At 38.7% G+C, this 16476-nt stretch overlaps 1 protein-coding gene across 3 annotated transcripts; it reads left to right on the top strand.

Moving 5' to 3' along the window:
- The first annotated feature begins 10 nt into the window (after positions 1–10).
- Positions 11–15274, top strand: LOC145224852 (tubulin polyglutamylase TTLL7-like). 3 transcript variants are annotated; one of them, XM_080091452.1, is made up of 21 exons: positions 11–771; positions 837–1007; positions 1239–1437; positions 1674–1835; positions 1966–2182; positions 2638–2802; positions 3332–3437; positions 4235–4295; positions 4879–4965; positions 5500–5647; positions 7277–7389; positions 7698–7794; positions 8535–8720; positions 8992–9060; positions 10186–10382; positions 10656–10941; positions 11157–11237; positions 12901–13061; positions 13413–13676; positions 14084–14247; positions 14327–15274. In XM_080091452.1, exons 1-20 carry the CDS (start codon positions 696–698, stop codon positions 14202–14204), a joined length of 2967 nt encoding a protein of 988 aa, XP_079947578.1. In that variant the 5' UTR covers positions 11–695; the 3' UTR covers positions 14205–14247; positions 14327–15274. The 3 variants fall into 3 exon arrangements, with proteins under 3 accessions (XP_079947578.1, XP_079947579.1, XP_079947577.1); XM_080091453.1 differs by having other exon boundaries at positions 840–1007; positions 14084–15274; XM_080091451.1 differs by having other exon boundaries at positions 14084–15274.
- Positions 15275–16476: the final 1202 nt, after the last annotated feature.

The following is a 16476-nucleotide window of genomic DNA, read 5'->3' as shown; positions in this document are numbered from 1 at the left end:
GGAGGGATTTCATCAAAATATAATTTTTGTTGTTGGTAGGTATTCATGAACCTAAATTGATTTTTGTCTTTTTATTTACAATATAACCAAATCCAAACGTGTCGGACAATGCTTTTAGTATCAACTAACAGTTCGCTTGGTACTCAAACGATGGAATTAGTCGAGTTTGTTTCAACTTTTGATTGAGTAAAGCTCAGATAAACCTGCATCCGTTTTGTCAAAGCTCAGAAACAGCTAAAATAAAAACTTTAAATTCTGAAAATTCTAGTTTTGTTCAGAGACATCAAGTTTAGACTGACATAAGTAACATACCAATACCAACCCCGCACCTCCATTTTAAAAACTGAGCCCTAAACCTGAAACGAGAGAATTAACCCTGTAGTAGAGGATTTCTGTGTCAGAAACAAAATATTGTTCGGCGTCCATCGTAACAAGAAATGACCGACAAGTGGATGAAGTACTGTTGTCAAACAAGAAAAATATGTAATAATCTTCTCTGTTGTGTACTTCTTTCCATTATTTTGCAAAGCTATTTAAAAATATTATAATGATGCTTGCTTTTTAGTTGGTTCATGTCAAACTGTCAGCATCTTTGTTTTTGTTTTTTTGTTGGTTTAAAATAATGTAATTTCTTTGTTGATTGACAAAAAGAGTGGGTGTATTTAGTTTGGCTGGACCACCAGAATTTTTTGGTGATGCCTAGTCGAATAAGATCTACACCATACTTTGGTGATGGGTTTTCCTCGTCATGGGAATCTACTATTGGAAGTGGTAAGCATTGAATAAATGATGAGTTTGTTTGAACTTATCTCTTATGATTAAAAATGCATATACAGTAGATTACGGACAAGTTCATGAGAGGAGTTATGTTCTTCCAAGTGTGGATGAAGGTGATGAAGATGTTGTACAAAGTTCAAGTGATGTTGTCACTGATTCTGGAAGAAAAACAAAAAGGAAGCGGCGATCCTGGATAACAGCCAATGTTGCCAATTGCAAATATGAACTTGGTATTAATCAGTATGAAAAAATTATTTTGTAGGGATTTAACAGTTTGCTTTTCATTAAATAAACCTTGATTACCAAATGAACTAAAACTTTTACATTTTTCCCATAATCAAGATGTATTTAAACTATTCAGAATTGACAATACAGCAAAAATAGTAGTAACTTCCTATTTAGTTACTATTTATCATTTAAAATAACAACAAAATACATCTAGATGGCTTATTTGTTTTTAGTCAAGAATGGAATTGAAGCTTGTGGAATGGTCCTAGTAAAAGATGATTCTGTCTCAGCAAGCTCATCATATTTATTCTGGTATGACTCTGTTGTTCCCATGGAGCGAATCCAGGAGCTGCAAAGCTACCAACATGTCAATCACTTTCCAAGTATGGGAGAGATTTGCCGCAAAGACTACTTGGCAAGAAACATGGCAAAGTAAGCTTAAAGTTTTTATCCCAAAATCAACAGAAACATTTGGGTGAAAATTGGTTATTATGAGTTCTATTTGAATAAGATCTGAACGCAGTGTTGTTCCAATTGTATGGGTCCTGTATGGGATTGTTACCTGCTGGCACAGACAGGTCTGCACAAACCTATAATTAAGAAAATTTAAACTTGTGTTTGAACATAGACTGAACGCAAAATTTAATAAACTAAACTACTGTTTTCAGAATGCATCGAGCCAAGCCCAACGATTTCAACTTTACACCTAAATCATGGAACATGCCATCTGAATACAATCTACTTCTGCTATATGCTAAAGATGCAAAGAAGAACAAAAGAAAAGTATTGACTTTTATTCAGAAACCTGCAAATGGAGCGATGGGAAATGGGTATTTACTCAGTATCTGAAACAGTATGCAAAAATAATTAAACACAACCTTATACATTTGTCAGGTTAAAAAATAAAATGTCACTGAAACCAATGAATTCACTTTTTTGTATTAAATATTTGTGTTTCAGTATCCAACTTTATCGCAATGTGGAGAAAATTCAACCCACTGAGCACACCATTGTCCAAGAATATCTGGACAAACCATTGTTGTTGGATGGTTACAAGATTGACCTACGACTTTATGCGCTGGTAACACACTGCGATCCACTCAAAGTATTTCTCTACCAAGATGGTTTGGTACGCCTGAGCACTGAAAAGTATGCGAGCCCCACAGAAAGCAATGTGGTAAGAAAGTGACATTTTTTACAAGGCGAAATACCTTTCTCATTATGATCAAAAACACATAATATGTATTGTTGTAAAGCCTATTGACAACTGAGCAATAAGATACAAGCCAGGATTTGAGTGTAAAACACCACAACGTTTCGACAGTTTCTTTTATCACTGTCTGGTGAAATGAAACCAACAGAAGGGCTGTGTCACAGTGCTGCACAGCAGTAAAGGAAGCAGCGAGGTTAAAGATAAAAGTAATTAACCCCATGGTTACAATCCGGTATACCTGAGGCACTGGGACGACCGTTAGACAATAAACAAAAAGAGTGGTGTTGATTCTTGATCTTTGTTACGTTCTGTGTTGTATTGCTCTATAAACCTATTGACATATGTCATACTAGATGTAAATTTGCGTGTCATTCCTCGATTTTTAGGCCCCGCTTTTATATTTGTTTCTTTTTTTAAAGGACCAGCACTACATGCATCTCACCAACTATTCAGTGAACAAAACTAACGAAAAATTCGAACGACATAGCGACTTTGACCGTGGCAGCAAGAGAAGTATTAAGTCTCTGCTCAGCCACCTCCGAAACGCCGGATACGACACAGTAACGTTGTGGCGGAGCATAACGGTTCGTTTAATAAACAAAACATTTCGTACTTTTTAATGATCGCAAAACAAATAGCAACAATAACGATATTAGTGAAGGGATTTATTTCTGGGGTTTGGAGGCGCTATAACTTTTTGTTCCAAATATAATGGAGGCACAATAATATTTTGCGATAAATAGATTGATAAGCTGTCATAACACTTTTATTAAAATGTGGTTTTAAAAACCTTCTCCACGTCAAGTGGCAAACATAGAAACTCAGTCGGTTTTATCGAGTATTTCGCAAACACTTCCTGCCAGAAATAAAACCCTAACAATAGAAAGCCTTTTTTCTCATACTCGCATCAAGCTGATTTCAACAAGGGCAAAAGAGAATTCAAGATTAAACGTCGACTTCCAACCTTTCACGTATTGTCCTTGTGCTGTGTACACAAGGGTGGTTTTGTCGTGTTGTTTGATCCGAGGTTTCTTATCAGTGTCACTTCATCACAAAGCCTAGAGCTGCTGTGTGATTGATGTGATTTGTAACCTGCCTTTGTTGCTCGTGTAGGACTTGGTGCTGAAGACTTTGGTCGTGGCGAGTCCTCATGTTCTTCACTCGTACCGGATGTGCAGACCGGGTCAGCCACCCCATTCTGACAGTGTGTGTTTTGAAAGTAAGTTTCCACAAACACACATACACCGTTGTTTAAATTCTTCCCAGTGCCTTAGGTACTTAAAAAACAAGCGATTGTCACAAAAAATCTGATCGCGTTTCGTGAAGCTCGTTCTCTTAACCTCAAAAGCATTGAAATTAATTTTTGTTTCGAATGTAAATGTAATTAATAAAAGCGAATAATGTCAGGATGATGTAGAATATGGATGAGTTTCTTAGGTAATCGATTTTGTCTATAACTTTTTGTGTGGAAACTTTTCCATGCTATAATCTCCAAGGGCGGGTTATATTACACTGTAAAGGGTAGCCAAAAATTTCCACACAATTCTAACATAATTTATCAAATAAACGGATAGATATCATTACCATATGTTACTGTACACCTAACGTTGATTATGTGCACACTAACTTTAGGAAGACTTGTAAAATGCCCATCTCAAAGTTGTTGATTTTTAATCTTTTTGGCTTTCAAGATGTGGACAAAAAACATGACGTTTTTGTCCTAAACATTTCCTACATCTGTGCCCCAACAATGCGACAACCATTGTTTTACAAGATCCACTACAACATACCGAGCGCCGCCTCAAACAAACTGCGCCTCCGCAAATATATCAAGCTACGTTGTTTCAACCTGATCGATTTCTAATTGTTCAAAGCGAAATATAAACAATAGGCGGGACGCTGCTTTCGTAATTTAACTCTCTCTGTTTGTCGGTGACGTTGCATTATTGATTCGGAGATGAAACACTGTTGAAACTGTAATTGGGTTCGTATTACGAAGTATGGTTTGTTTTTCAGTTCTCGGTTTCGATATTTTCCTGGACCGGAAACTCAAACCTTGGTTGCTGGAAGTAAATAGGTAAGATATAGGATATAAAAGGCATCGAGCCAATACATTATAAGCTGCAGACAGTGCGCCCTGTTTCCACCTATAAGCTGCACTGATGAAAACTTATGTGCAGAAATAGTGTGCACTGTCTGCAACTTAAAATATGACTTTACGAGTGGAACACATCTTGACAAAACTTTTGTGGATTGGCGTTCAATAAATCAACGAATGTTCGGTGCAAGGAAATTTACATTACTATACACTGATTTATTAACAACAAATCATGCCATTGTTTTCCCATAATAATTTGTTCTTGCTTATATGAGTGGCAGTGTAGTCCGCGACAACTTTAATGTGTTTATACGTGTTGCTTCAACGGCCCAGTAATTAATCCCAACCCAGGCCCCTAGTGGACAGTAAGTATGGTTCCATAATGCATTCGTCTTCGCCCTGACTTCCATCTGTTAAAAAACGAGATTTAGGAAATATTTTTTAGATGGGATTAACACAATTTTGAATGCTCTGATATATGAATTTTTTTGCATTTTTTCCAGTTCTTTTAATCGTTTCATGCAATGCAAACATTTTCAAAATGTTTTTGTTACAATTTTAGAGCACCAAGCTTCGGTGGTGACGAAAAGATTGATCAAGAAATCAAGGGTGGGGTAATTCGCGACGCGTTAAGACTTGTTAATATCAGGTTGGTAAATGTATAGTCTGTTGGTTGATTCTAGATTTTTTTGTAATATAAGACAGATTGATCACTAACCCAGATATGCAAAATTAATATTTACCAGTTACAACGTAATTATAGCACCACAACAACGTCCAAATTTCTAAAGACTACTTTTAATTCGAACTTGGACTTGCCTTCACGAAACTTTTCACTTCTCACATCACGAACTTATCAAATTTTTAAATCTGGATACTTTTAAATGTCTTGGCGCAAGACTGTTTATGTTTGTGTACTGTATAGCTTATGCCATCAATGTCAAGGTGGTTAGATTAACTGACAGGGACAATTTTTCGACACTGTGCGATAAATCCGTAACGATGACTAAGCTGTATGGCCGATGTGGTTTTCATTAAATATTTATACGGTACACGAAGGGCATTTTCATATGGCTCTGCGGCACCAAGATAAACGACCATAACCTGATTTGTATTCACCCACATACCGCCACACACATATTAATTCATCCATATTTCACCATGTTTGTATGGTAACCTTCAGAGCTGGTGATAAACGACGCAACATCGCAAGCCAGAAGGCTGAGGCTCAACGTCGACTTTTCAGACCATCTCAACATCGTATGCCGGCAAACTATATGTCGTCATCTGCTCAACGCAAGTTCGTGGTCAATCGCCGCAAGGAGGAGCTAGTGAGTCATTTGTTTGTGGTTCTTTATGGTTTAACTGTTTGGCACAACAACAATCTAAACCAGTGGTTCTTAACCTTTTTATAATGACCGAACCCCTGCGGTATTCTTCAGTTTTTGGTCGAACCCCAACAAGTTACATCCTAGGTTTTTAAACCATTTGTTTTGTCGGTCATAATTAACTTTTGATCAAACGTATTGGCAACAGTTACTGTTTGTCATTTTGTTAAATTCTGACATAATAATACAAGTAACTTGTTTCAGGATTGCTTTAATTTCGGGAATTTTTAGTTTTCATCAAAATAAAACATTGTATTTTTAGCAACCTTCATGAAAAAGATGAAGTAATAAGTTTTTGCTACCAACAAAATTTCGTTGTTTTGCTGCTTACGAAAAACACGCACAATGACCTTCGTTACGTCAAAAAAAGAAAACAAAACCCAAATGTAACCTTCCACTGCAAAGTTTGACGAAAACCAGTATTTGTATTGTACTTCAAAAAGGCCTTCGTCGGACCCCTGATTCAGCGTTGCCGAACCTCTGGGGTTCGATTGTACCCCGGTTAAGAACCACTGATCTACTGTTTGTGTGGTACACTGCAGACGCTACAAACGCACAAAGTTGCCAAAGATAATTATTTTGTGCGGTGGGTGAAGGTGTGCATGGTAAAAAACAAAATGAAAACAGGTATCATAAAAAATGAGTGGCATTCTCGTTGGGTTGAACTAAATTACGGTCACCAACTGCCCAAGTCGAAAAAATCAAATAAAAAAGGATTTAACGGACTTGCAACAAAACAGACAGCTCGACAGCCGATTCATTGTGAGCATAATGTATCCAGGCGTTGCCCGCCCACCGAGGATAAAAAAGAATCAAGCAAACACATTAAATTTCACTTGCAAAACAAACACACGAAAAAATAATTACTCTGCACATTAGAAAATCTTTCACTTGTGTGCCGCAGCTTGTAACTGAAAATCACTGAGTTGACGGAACCTGTTTTTCGGTCAGCCACATCAATGAAAAGCTTGACAGGAAAACAACATCGTTGATGTTTTGAATTATTTAGCTTGCGGCATTTTTAGCCACCGAATGTCATGTCATAGACACTATCGCTTATGCCGAGATATTATCTTGTGGTCGATACTAACCACCCATGCAACTCCAACTCTATAATGGATTTTATGACTACGACCACAAGTTTCTTTTCGCCTGATGTCTAAAACACAGATTCTTTTATTTTATTTTGGGCTTATGGCCCAAACCATCCTTAAAATGGTTTTACAAATGAAATGTTTTGTAACACTAAAAACTTGCTCTTGACTTCTATCTTTAAATTAACCCCAATTGTTTTAATCCCGGTACTTTGTAACACCATTGGCTTTATGCATCAGTGTTGCATAAACCAACATGTTTGTTACTGGATGCTACACAACCTTTTCAGCTTTGGAACACTATGCACGGACTTTAAAAGCAATTTAATTAAAAACATAACTACTTGTAAGAATACTTGTTCATCATTCAAACGTTTTAAAAATCATTGTTCTGTATATACAAGTACTCTGGCAGATATGTTTCTGACTAAATGTCAGCTTTATTGGTGAATTTCAAACCGGTAGTGTTGCTTTTTAGAAAGAAAAGTTGACTTGGGTGCGCAAGGAGGCGATTCGTGAAGAACATGAAGATGCAAACAGCGGCGGTTACAAGCGAATATTTCCCTGTCACGACAAAACAATGAGAGAAAGGTGGGTTAAAAGACATGGACGTCACATTGTCAGTGTGAAAATAATTGTCACCTGTCGCCTTTAGTATTTCGAACGAGGCCATCTGCTTATGACAATGTTGTTAGTTGGCACTATTCAGTTTATATCCCTAATTATCAACATCGTGCCAATTAAAATGAAGCGTGCATTCTTCTTTTGTGGTCGCAAAATGATTGTTGTCTATTGTGCGGCACAATTAATTATTTTCAGTTCAAAAAACGTGATTCATTTTGTTTTCTATTCAATAACCCTGCATTTTTTCGTTTTTGTCAATGTTTTTATCTTCGCAGATACACGAACCTTCTTAGTGACGCTTTCCAGCTGTTCCTGCAGTCGCGTTCGGCACCTTTTCAAAAGAATATCATCGACCATTACCGATTGCAAAAGGCAAGTTGCTTGTCCTTGTTGCAAAAGGAGCGACATATAATTTTTGGAATTATATTTAAACACTATACAAGACACAAGACTGATGAACAATAATTTTAATGTTGCTATGCGTTTTTATCCCGTCATGTATGACAATTGATGACATTACGCCTGACATTGGTCTGGAGTTCGGACGTTAATGTATACCCCATAAATCAATAATGAACAGAATATATATCATTACTTGTATTAGGCTTTAAAGTACACGGTAAACCTCGGTTGAACAGTATCTTAGCCTGATTCGGACAAAACTTGAGGTACAAATAATTTTACTGTGATAAGGCTTGAACTAATCGACGTCGGATAAAGCTAACCTTCGCCTAATCCGGACAACTTTTTTGTTCCAATCGAGTTCGGGCCAACCAAGATTTTGTGTACATTTACATACATTAGAGGCGGGCTTCTTTAACCACAATGTAAACTGATGCAAAAGTCGAATTCAAAACCAAAAATCAAAGAGCTTGTATGATGTAGTGAATACAATTTATTGTATACGTTTGAATAGTGTTTGCAGGTTTAATTTGTGTTTTCGATTCCGACGACATTGTCTGTTAGTTTTGATTTACTACAATTATTTCGAATTTTGTTTTGTTTTTGGAACTGTGATGACCCACTTGTCCGATTTTACCTTTTCATGTCATCTTACACAAAACCTGATGTTTTTTTCTTGATATTGACTTACTATGGTATAACACTATTAGGAGGATGAAATCTTGGATTTGATTGAACAATGTGAAGCGGAAGAGGGAATTCGACCTCAGCAACCGAAACCTCTCTCCAGCATGCCTCTCCTCACTCCTCCCTCGACCCGATCCGGATCCAGGAAAAAACGCGATCAGGGTTTTTCATCCGACTCTTCCTCTAACAGTGATGAGGACTCTTCAGAGGTGAATTAATTCCAGTGGTGTCATTTTTGTCTCTTCTTTTCTCGCATAAGATCAGTAATTTTATTTAAGCAACTGCATTGATTAGTGACAGTAATGTTATTTCTGAGACTTTTAGTTCAATACCAATGTCGATTTTTCGGCCAATTAGATAAGGTTGTTTCGTAGCAACGACATTTCGTAATGTTTTTTCAGTTCTGTGGCATTAAAAAGTGCGATTCTGCTGTCAGTAGTGAATGCCATTCATTTCGAAACTAAATTATTTGACTTACAGGACGAGAGGCGGCGAATCGGAGATCGCGGTATGAAATCGTCGCCAGAAGCTGAGAGGGCTGCGTACTTGGTAAAAACGCTTACTTGTGATAATTTGCAAAACCACTGTTTTAATTCTAAGACGAGATGAAACAAATAATCGAGCTTTTTAATCCTCATGCCTAAAAAAATATTTTAAATCATAATTTACACGGGTACACATTTTTTTAATCTTTAACTTCATGTGTGTTACACCCAGTGGTGGGATTTAATTTTTTTTCAGTCGGTTTTATCACAAAAGTCATGTTTTTCAGCCGGTTCTGTTACAAAAAGTCCATTGACAGTGCAGTAACCAGTAATGCTAACTGGTTCGCTGATCTCATGAAATTTCGTGAGACGGTTCTATAGAACCGGGGCGAACCGGCTGAATCCCACCACTGGTTGCACCCCTTCTTTCTCTGTTATGTGGTATACAGTAAGTTGCGACCCTTCAGATTTTTTATTTCACCTGACGGTGACAACAATAATTGTCGAAACTTTGGGATGCTTTTTACACAGATATTGGAATGCATTTTTTGCTCTAAATTTACATTTTTGAACTTTAATGTACTATAACAGGTAAAGCGAACTAAAAATTATGAGTCACTCTAAATCAGCGATTCCCAAACTGGGGTCCGCGGTCCCTTAAGGGTCCGTCAGGCAATTTTGGGGGGACCGCGAAGCGGTTGAAGTAATTCTATAATCTTATTTGGCGTCAGTTTGTGCCACTAAATAAGTTTAAATCAAAGTAGAATTGAGAATCGACTGTCTCCATTGCTAAACAATGGCCTTTATTAAATGACAATCGTAATGTTTTTGTCCTGTTTGTGATGTCACATGCTGTCTTTGGATGATTGTTATGCGCAATTTTGCATAACTAGCTAAAATCATGCAATCAACTTTCGTTTTTATGTAATACACATATAGGCTTAAGGACCGCGAGCCCTCGAAAAAATGGCAAAGGGACCGTTTAGAAAAAAATATGAAAAAGATTGGGAACCACTGCTCTAAATTGTTTTGATACTTTTGTGGTGGTAAAAATCTCATTAATCTTGCTAGCAGTTTTTGAGCGTTGTTTAAATTTGTCCCGAGGCTGTCAATACTTTTCCGGCAGTTCACCCTAAGTGGGCTCTTTTTGGTGAAAATCCCGTTGCAGATCAAAATCCCCTTTTTGTAGGCACGTCACGGTAGCGGGAAACCGCGGGTGAATTTGACGCCACCTTCACGGTCTACTTCACGTTTGGGACGTCAGCAGTCGAAGGACGAACGTTCGTCAAGTGCCCGACGAAAAGTAAAGTCACGAGACGGCCGCCGTGTGCAGCAGCCGGCGCAAGGAAACGGCGATCCCCGTCAGAGATCGGTATCGGTTCAAAAGTAAGCAAATTGTCGAGTTGGCTTTTTTTGTGTTTTGGAAGATGCTAAAATTATTTTAAAGGCCTTTTACTTTTACGTGTTTATTATTGGATATTTACCTGAAAAAATAAAATAACGTTTGTTTATTTGGTTTATTTACGCAAAAAACATGATTTTTTTCAAAAATTGCGCATTTAGCTTGAATCTTTGCGCAAGGTGCGTAGTGCAGAGCGATGTTGGTAAACAAAATATCAATAGGGTTTTAGAATTGTCAACCATAATCTTTTTCTGCAGTGTTAACAAATATACGGCTGCATTGATTGACGATTCCTCGCCCGCTCTTCCATCAAGCCTTTCCACGTACGCTCGCTCCGAGACTTCTATCAAAGGAGTCGCTCCTCTGCGCCGATCTCTCAACATTTCGTCTTTTGGATTCGGCGCCGATGACGCTCTTGCATACGGGGTTTCCCCGCGAGAACGCGACGAGATGAACACGAGCCGTACGCTTGCGGCGCTAGAGCGCACGCGCATCAAGTTTCCAGGCAAGACCGACGAGGAAGCTGACCGGATAATGGACTCGGTAAGAGATAGATCGGAAAGCTTTTTTGGGCGTTGTCATCCGCCACGGGCGTAAATTTCGACTCTAGGGGCTTTGGGCGATCGTTAGCCGGCCATTGAACCCTGATATCGTCGATAATTGAGCGGTGATCATCACACTAGAATACCGGCTCGTGCCTGCCGTAAGCATCTCCTCTTATGTGATTCATTACTAATCGACGTGTTGTTTATGTGCAGATCTTGGATGACTGGAAGATGCACAAGCCGCGCGTCGCTACCTACTGGTTTGTGAAATTGGATGCTGTGAAACGGCGGAAGGTGCGTTTTTTGGGCTCTGATTCAGTTGTTTTGACTTGCTGGGGATTTTTTCGACCGTGTCTCGCGTAGCAAGTCCGGGGTTCGCTGGACCAAATAATTGCAGCACTTTGCTGTTGTTTCTATAAATGCCGACGGCTGAAATTGCTGTCCGCGTTTGTCCCCTACTATCCCGCCCCGAGGATCTCCAAATATAGAAGCACAGTCCCAAAGTAGATATTCCTTTAAACCGTCATCGATAAAGGTGGTTACATTTGTACGTTTCATGGCTTGACACTTGCGTACATCTGCGCTTTCAAACCTAAATAAACTACAAAGGGTTAAATAGACATTTGAAAAGACAGGGCAAATGCCGCAAATCGATTTGTCGCTAATGGCGGGCTTCAATCCTTATCTTATGCAACCAAACGAGTTTCCCGATAAACAACCCAAAACCCACAGCGCTTAAAGTTCTATGGCAAAAGCCGTTCTTTGAAAGTGGTCCTGCGCCTATCTTACTTGATCTGTAATTCACTAATTTCGAATTCAGTTAATCAGGATTTGCAAATGTCGCCCAAGGGCTGAATTTCTTCGAATAATGTGGCCTTTAACCCCACCCATCGCTACTTGGTATGTCGTTACGCTTTATACCTGTTCCGTTTGCATAGCGGGAAAGCCTAATGTGTAAATAATTGGAGGTAGTGTTTGGCCTTCGGAATTCTTGCCGATCTTTGTCTACAGCATATAAAATAATTCAGTCCAAAACTCGATTCCTAAGTTGGTGTGCGTAAAAGTTAAATATAAATGACAAAAATAAAATCATAAAAAATACGTTAATACTACAGCCCCAAATTAAAACGTAAAAAGTTAGAATTTATCGTGACAAAAACTAGTTTAAAGTTTTATTAAACCGTTTGCAGAGATTTTTTCACGTCTTCTTACATCAAAAGACTTGTATGGACAATGTTAGTCATTTAACTGTACTGTTTACGGACTGCGGTAGTGTGGTTATGACGACTTACCCAAGCTCATTAGTGACGACCACAGGTATATTGAATGTCGACACGTATACACCTGCGTTCAGATTCTCCCAATTCCCCCAAATCATGACACGATTGGAGTAAAATTTCGTGATTATCTCAGTTGAGTCAGCATTGGTTAGATGTATTTGTTTTGTTATTCTTGCTTCATTGCTTAGCGTGTTTTTGTTCATTCATGTACAAAAGGCACGTAGCCCTTGCACCCCTTTGGTGCATCTGCTCGGGTTACGTTGGTCCGTTTATGCGTCAGAACTTGTGACGTACTTGCGCTAGGTGTGGCCCACAGGTGATAAGGGTGGAAAATTTGTAATGCTTTACTCGACGGTTTAATAGATGTTATCACAAGTGTTTTGTTATCACATTTATTCAATCAACTGAATAATCTTTACGGTATTTAAAATTTGTTTTTGAGTTGATTTTTTTTATTTAGTCATTAACCAACAAATCATCAAGTGTGTTTGTAGTTGTGTGTGACTAGTTTTTACACTATTTCGAATCGTTTTGTTTTTTTCTGTCCAACGAACGTCGACGCATTTCATGCATCAGTCAATGGCAGCTTTTTATTTGTCCATATTATGTTAAACTTTAGTTGTTAAGGGTCAAAACATTTTGCATGTTCACCAATTTCTTGGACTCTTCATAATTAGGTGGTTGACATTGTGCGTGGAAATGTGAGAGCAGTGATGGAGAGAGTTTGGCGAACGAACGACGTCGATTCGATCCGACTGATGCGGCTTTTCAACCGACTCTTCAACAGAATGCATTGGAGCCACGGACAAGGATTGTGGAATTGCTTCACCACGTCTAGGTACGAAGGAAAGAATACTTGGTGCTCAAGATAAAGGATAAAATATGCTAAAAACAACATACCTAACCTTTCGTACCTTTCAATTACATTAAACATATTTTTAATTGAGAATCCATAAACCTCGCTTAATACAGTTTCAGCAATTTTTGTGTCCATTTTCGTAATCTACTATAGCTTTGCCGCTTAATTAAAATACACAGTTTCGTTAGAGAGCTTGAATGTAAGGTTTCAAACCTCCTTCGAAAACAGTGAAATAGTGTGCACTGTCTGCAGCTTAATTCCCTTTCCTTTTTCAATTTTACAAACACAATTTTGGGCCTTATTTAAATTACACCAGACGTGATTTTGCAGTAACTCGTGGGAGACGATATTTAGCAAGAGCACAGACACAGTGAGCGAGAATGAGATGGAATGCTGTCGTCGCATTGTTCGTCTCTGCAAGGACTGTCTTCTAATCGTCTATCAGTTCGCCAACGACGCTCGTACCCATGGAACTTCGTCTCGCGAAGTTGGGTCCAAATCCTCCCCTGACACCGGAACCAGGTCCCTGGGTCCCACAGGCGTCTTAACGTCACCACGGGCCACAAATCTGGCTTTAGAGGATTTACCAAGAAGGTATGTTATAGTTGTCAGTTGCATTCATAGGCCGTAATTTGTTTGTTCCTATGATCGATAGAATAGGTCGTGAAGTTATGGGCCAGTCACGTTCAATCGATTGGTTATTTGTCACGGATTTAAACCGATAGTTGTTGTTGTTTTTCAAATCCAACCCGAGCACACTGATCATAATCGATTATTGTCATGTCAGGTTGCCACATTTATTATCTAACTTCGTGAGATTTGTGACGAATCGATGTTTTCACTTCGCGGACGCCGCATCGATTTAATCTCACTTCCTTTGAGGCAGTCTTTCTGCTTATTAGGACAAACTTATTATTACGCCTAAACACTCAGAAAAATTACATTACATGAATTCGCAATAACTAATATGTTGTCTTCATGCCCGGTATAATTTTCGTCAGATTTTCGCGCGGCCTGGCTGCCTCGTCATTGGCGCGTCATCAGCCGAACGTGACGTCACAATCACATCAGCGACGCCCGGTCACCTTTTCGTCGTCAAGGCAACGGAGCGACTTCAGATAACGAAGTAGGGGATGGTTTGGCGGGTCTGGCAGGTTACTAACCGGTAATCGAATGAAGTTGGCACCTTACTACCCCTTGTCAGGGTTTAATGCAAGCGTTGCTATTCTTTGTTGGTCATGCAGCTCCCCTCTAATCCAATCACAGAGGCTAATTCTTCCAGAATATTGGATTACTGATATTGCCACGACAGGGTCGAAAATTCCGGACCAAGCTGGAAAATTATGGAAACGCTTGTATCCTACTATTATAGATGCTTGTCGCGTGAACCTCGTGTTTTCGAAGTAATTCTATTTGTCCACGGAAATTGAACCCACGAGGCCACATCGTCTCCTACACTTAATTTTACTATGATGTGTTGTTTGCAATCAGTAGCCTGTTCGTTGCAAATTTTACTCATGGTTTGGAACGAGCGGCGTTGAATTAAATTGCACACGACTTTTTATCAATACTTCACTGAGTTTTGGTTTTAGGCTTTTCTACAAAACCGCTTCATCTGTGCAACACTATTTGCATGCCTTACTGCATTTTGCAAGTTCTGAAGTTCACTGTGTCTTGCACAATCCGCTTATAGCTTCACCACCTCACTCGTAGTGGCTTGTAGTGATCAATTGGGGCCAAACGTATCACTTGTCTGCAGTTTTAGACGTCGTTGATCGTGTTTAGAATTATTTTCAATGATCAATGATAATTAGTTAATTTACGTTTAAAACTTTTTATTGACAAATCTATATTAATATGCTTTTTTCAAACTCGTTTTTTAGAAGCTATTGTTCCGTTGATTTTTTTTATAAAATAGTCTTTCTGTTTCAAAGAGAACAAGTAAAATTAAATAAATTGAAATTTTTAAAATGAAAAGAAAAATTACGGTAATGCAGATATAAAATCGTTTAATTTGAGATGATTTCTTTTCTAGTAATCGCCTGTTTGATGTTTAAAAGAATAGTCTACCATCTCAATATTAAACATTTGCAGCAGTGGTTTCTTAGTGTCTTGCTTTTCGCGTCGCATTTGGCATTGTATGTTTTCACCTCTGTTCACTCCAGTACTCAATAAACAAAAACATTTTTCAATGGATAATGCGGATTGAAAGCTGTCAGTGAAAGTCAATTTCAACATACAGTTGGTTTCTGTAATAAGAAGCTCCTCATACTCTCGCATCGATTCAAGCAGTGTTGTCAGTCTATCAGAAGTTATGCAATATGTATTAGGTTCACGCAGTACTGGAAGCAATAATGCAAGTTCGTCGTAACGCATCGATATTGTGCCTGGTCGATATGGCACTAAATCTAAAAACAAATATTTTACCGTTGACAGTCAATTTTCTTAGAACTTATACAACAGGGCACGACTAAACACTCGCAAGTGACGAGAATTGGCCATGCAGTTACGTATGCTAATGGAACGGTTATAGTATTCCACTGAGCTGATGTAGTAGCCTAAATATTTACTCACGGATAAATGATATTTGTTTTCGTTTTAAAGCAAGTTCCTGAATAAGTGGTCTGGCTCCTTCCGCAAATCAAATCGAAATCATTGGTTTTTAAATGTCACATCCCAGTGGGGCCAATTTGCGACGGAGCGATTGATTTCGGGTCGAAAAAAACGTGCAGGACTCCTGCCTCTGCACAGGCCTGTCTGCTTTTCTTGTACTTCAACCTGAGCGGGCAATTCTCTTACAAATAATATGCTTAAACATTGGTTGTTGTTTTAAACGCTGTGACCAATCCAATCGCCCGACTTAACCTTACACGCCCACTGTAGCGTTGTGCCATAACGCGTGGAGGCCCAGAAAACAGCTTATTGGAATAAAATATTTATCCTATTTTCCTTGTTTATTTATCTTGGTCTTGCCTGTAACTAGTGGCATGGGATCAATTGGCCAAATTTCTGACAGATAGCCTGGTTACCTCTCATCGTGCATTATTTATGCCAAGCCCACCCGTTTTCTTTCTACTGTCCGAGAGTTAAATCTATCTGTACCGTTCAAAGCGATTCGTTTCAGATTTGCGCCGGAATTTAATCACTGACCACTTGACGAATGGCTGCTCGAAAATCGGAAGGCTTAACCTTGTAGAAGGCCATTGTTTGCTACCCGAGCTACAAATTGAAATTCCTGACATCTTCGATAAGTGGGAATAAACGTGTTCTGGGAGACATGCCAGGCGAATTCATGATCTGTATCTATGTTTAATGACGAATATAACGGCCCAAATAGATGCAAAAGGCGACATTCTTTATTGAATTTGGGCCGTTATGTTTATCATTAAACTTA

The sequence above is a fragment of the Phallusia mammillata genome, chromosome 4 (genome assembly GCF_965637545.1).
Source record: "Phallusia mammillata chromosome 4, kaPhaMamm4.hap1.1, whole genome shotgun sequence".
In the NCBI taxonomy this organism is placed as follows: Eukaryota; Metazoa; Chordata; class Ascidiacea; order Phlebobranchia; family Ascidiidae; genus Phallusia; species Phallusia mammillata.
The sequence above is the reverse complement of the archived record's forward strand: the minus strand, read 5'-3'. Positions and strand labels throughout refer to the sequence as shown.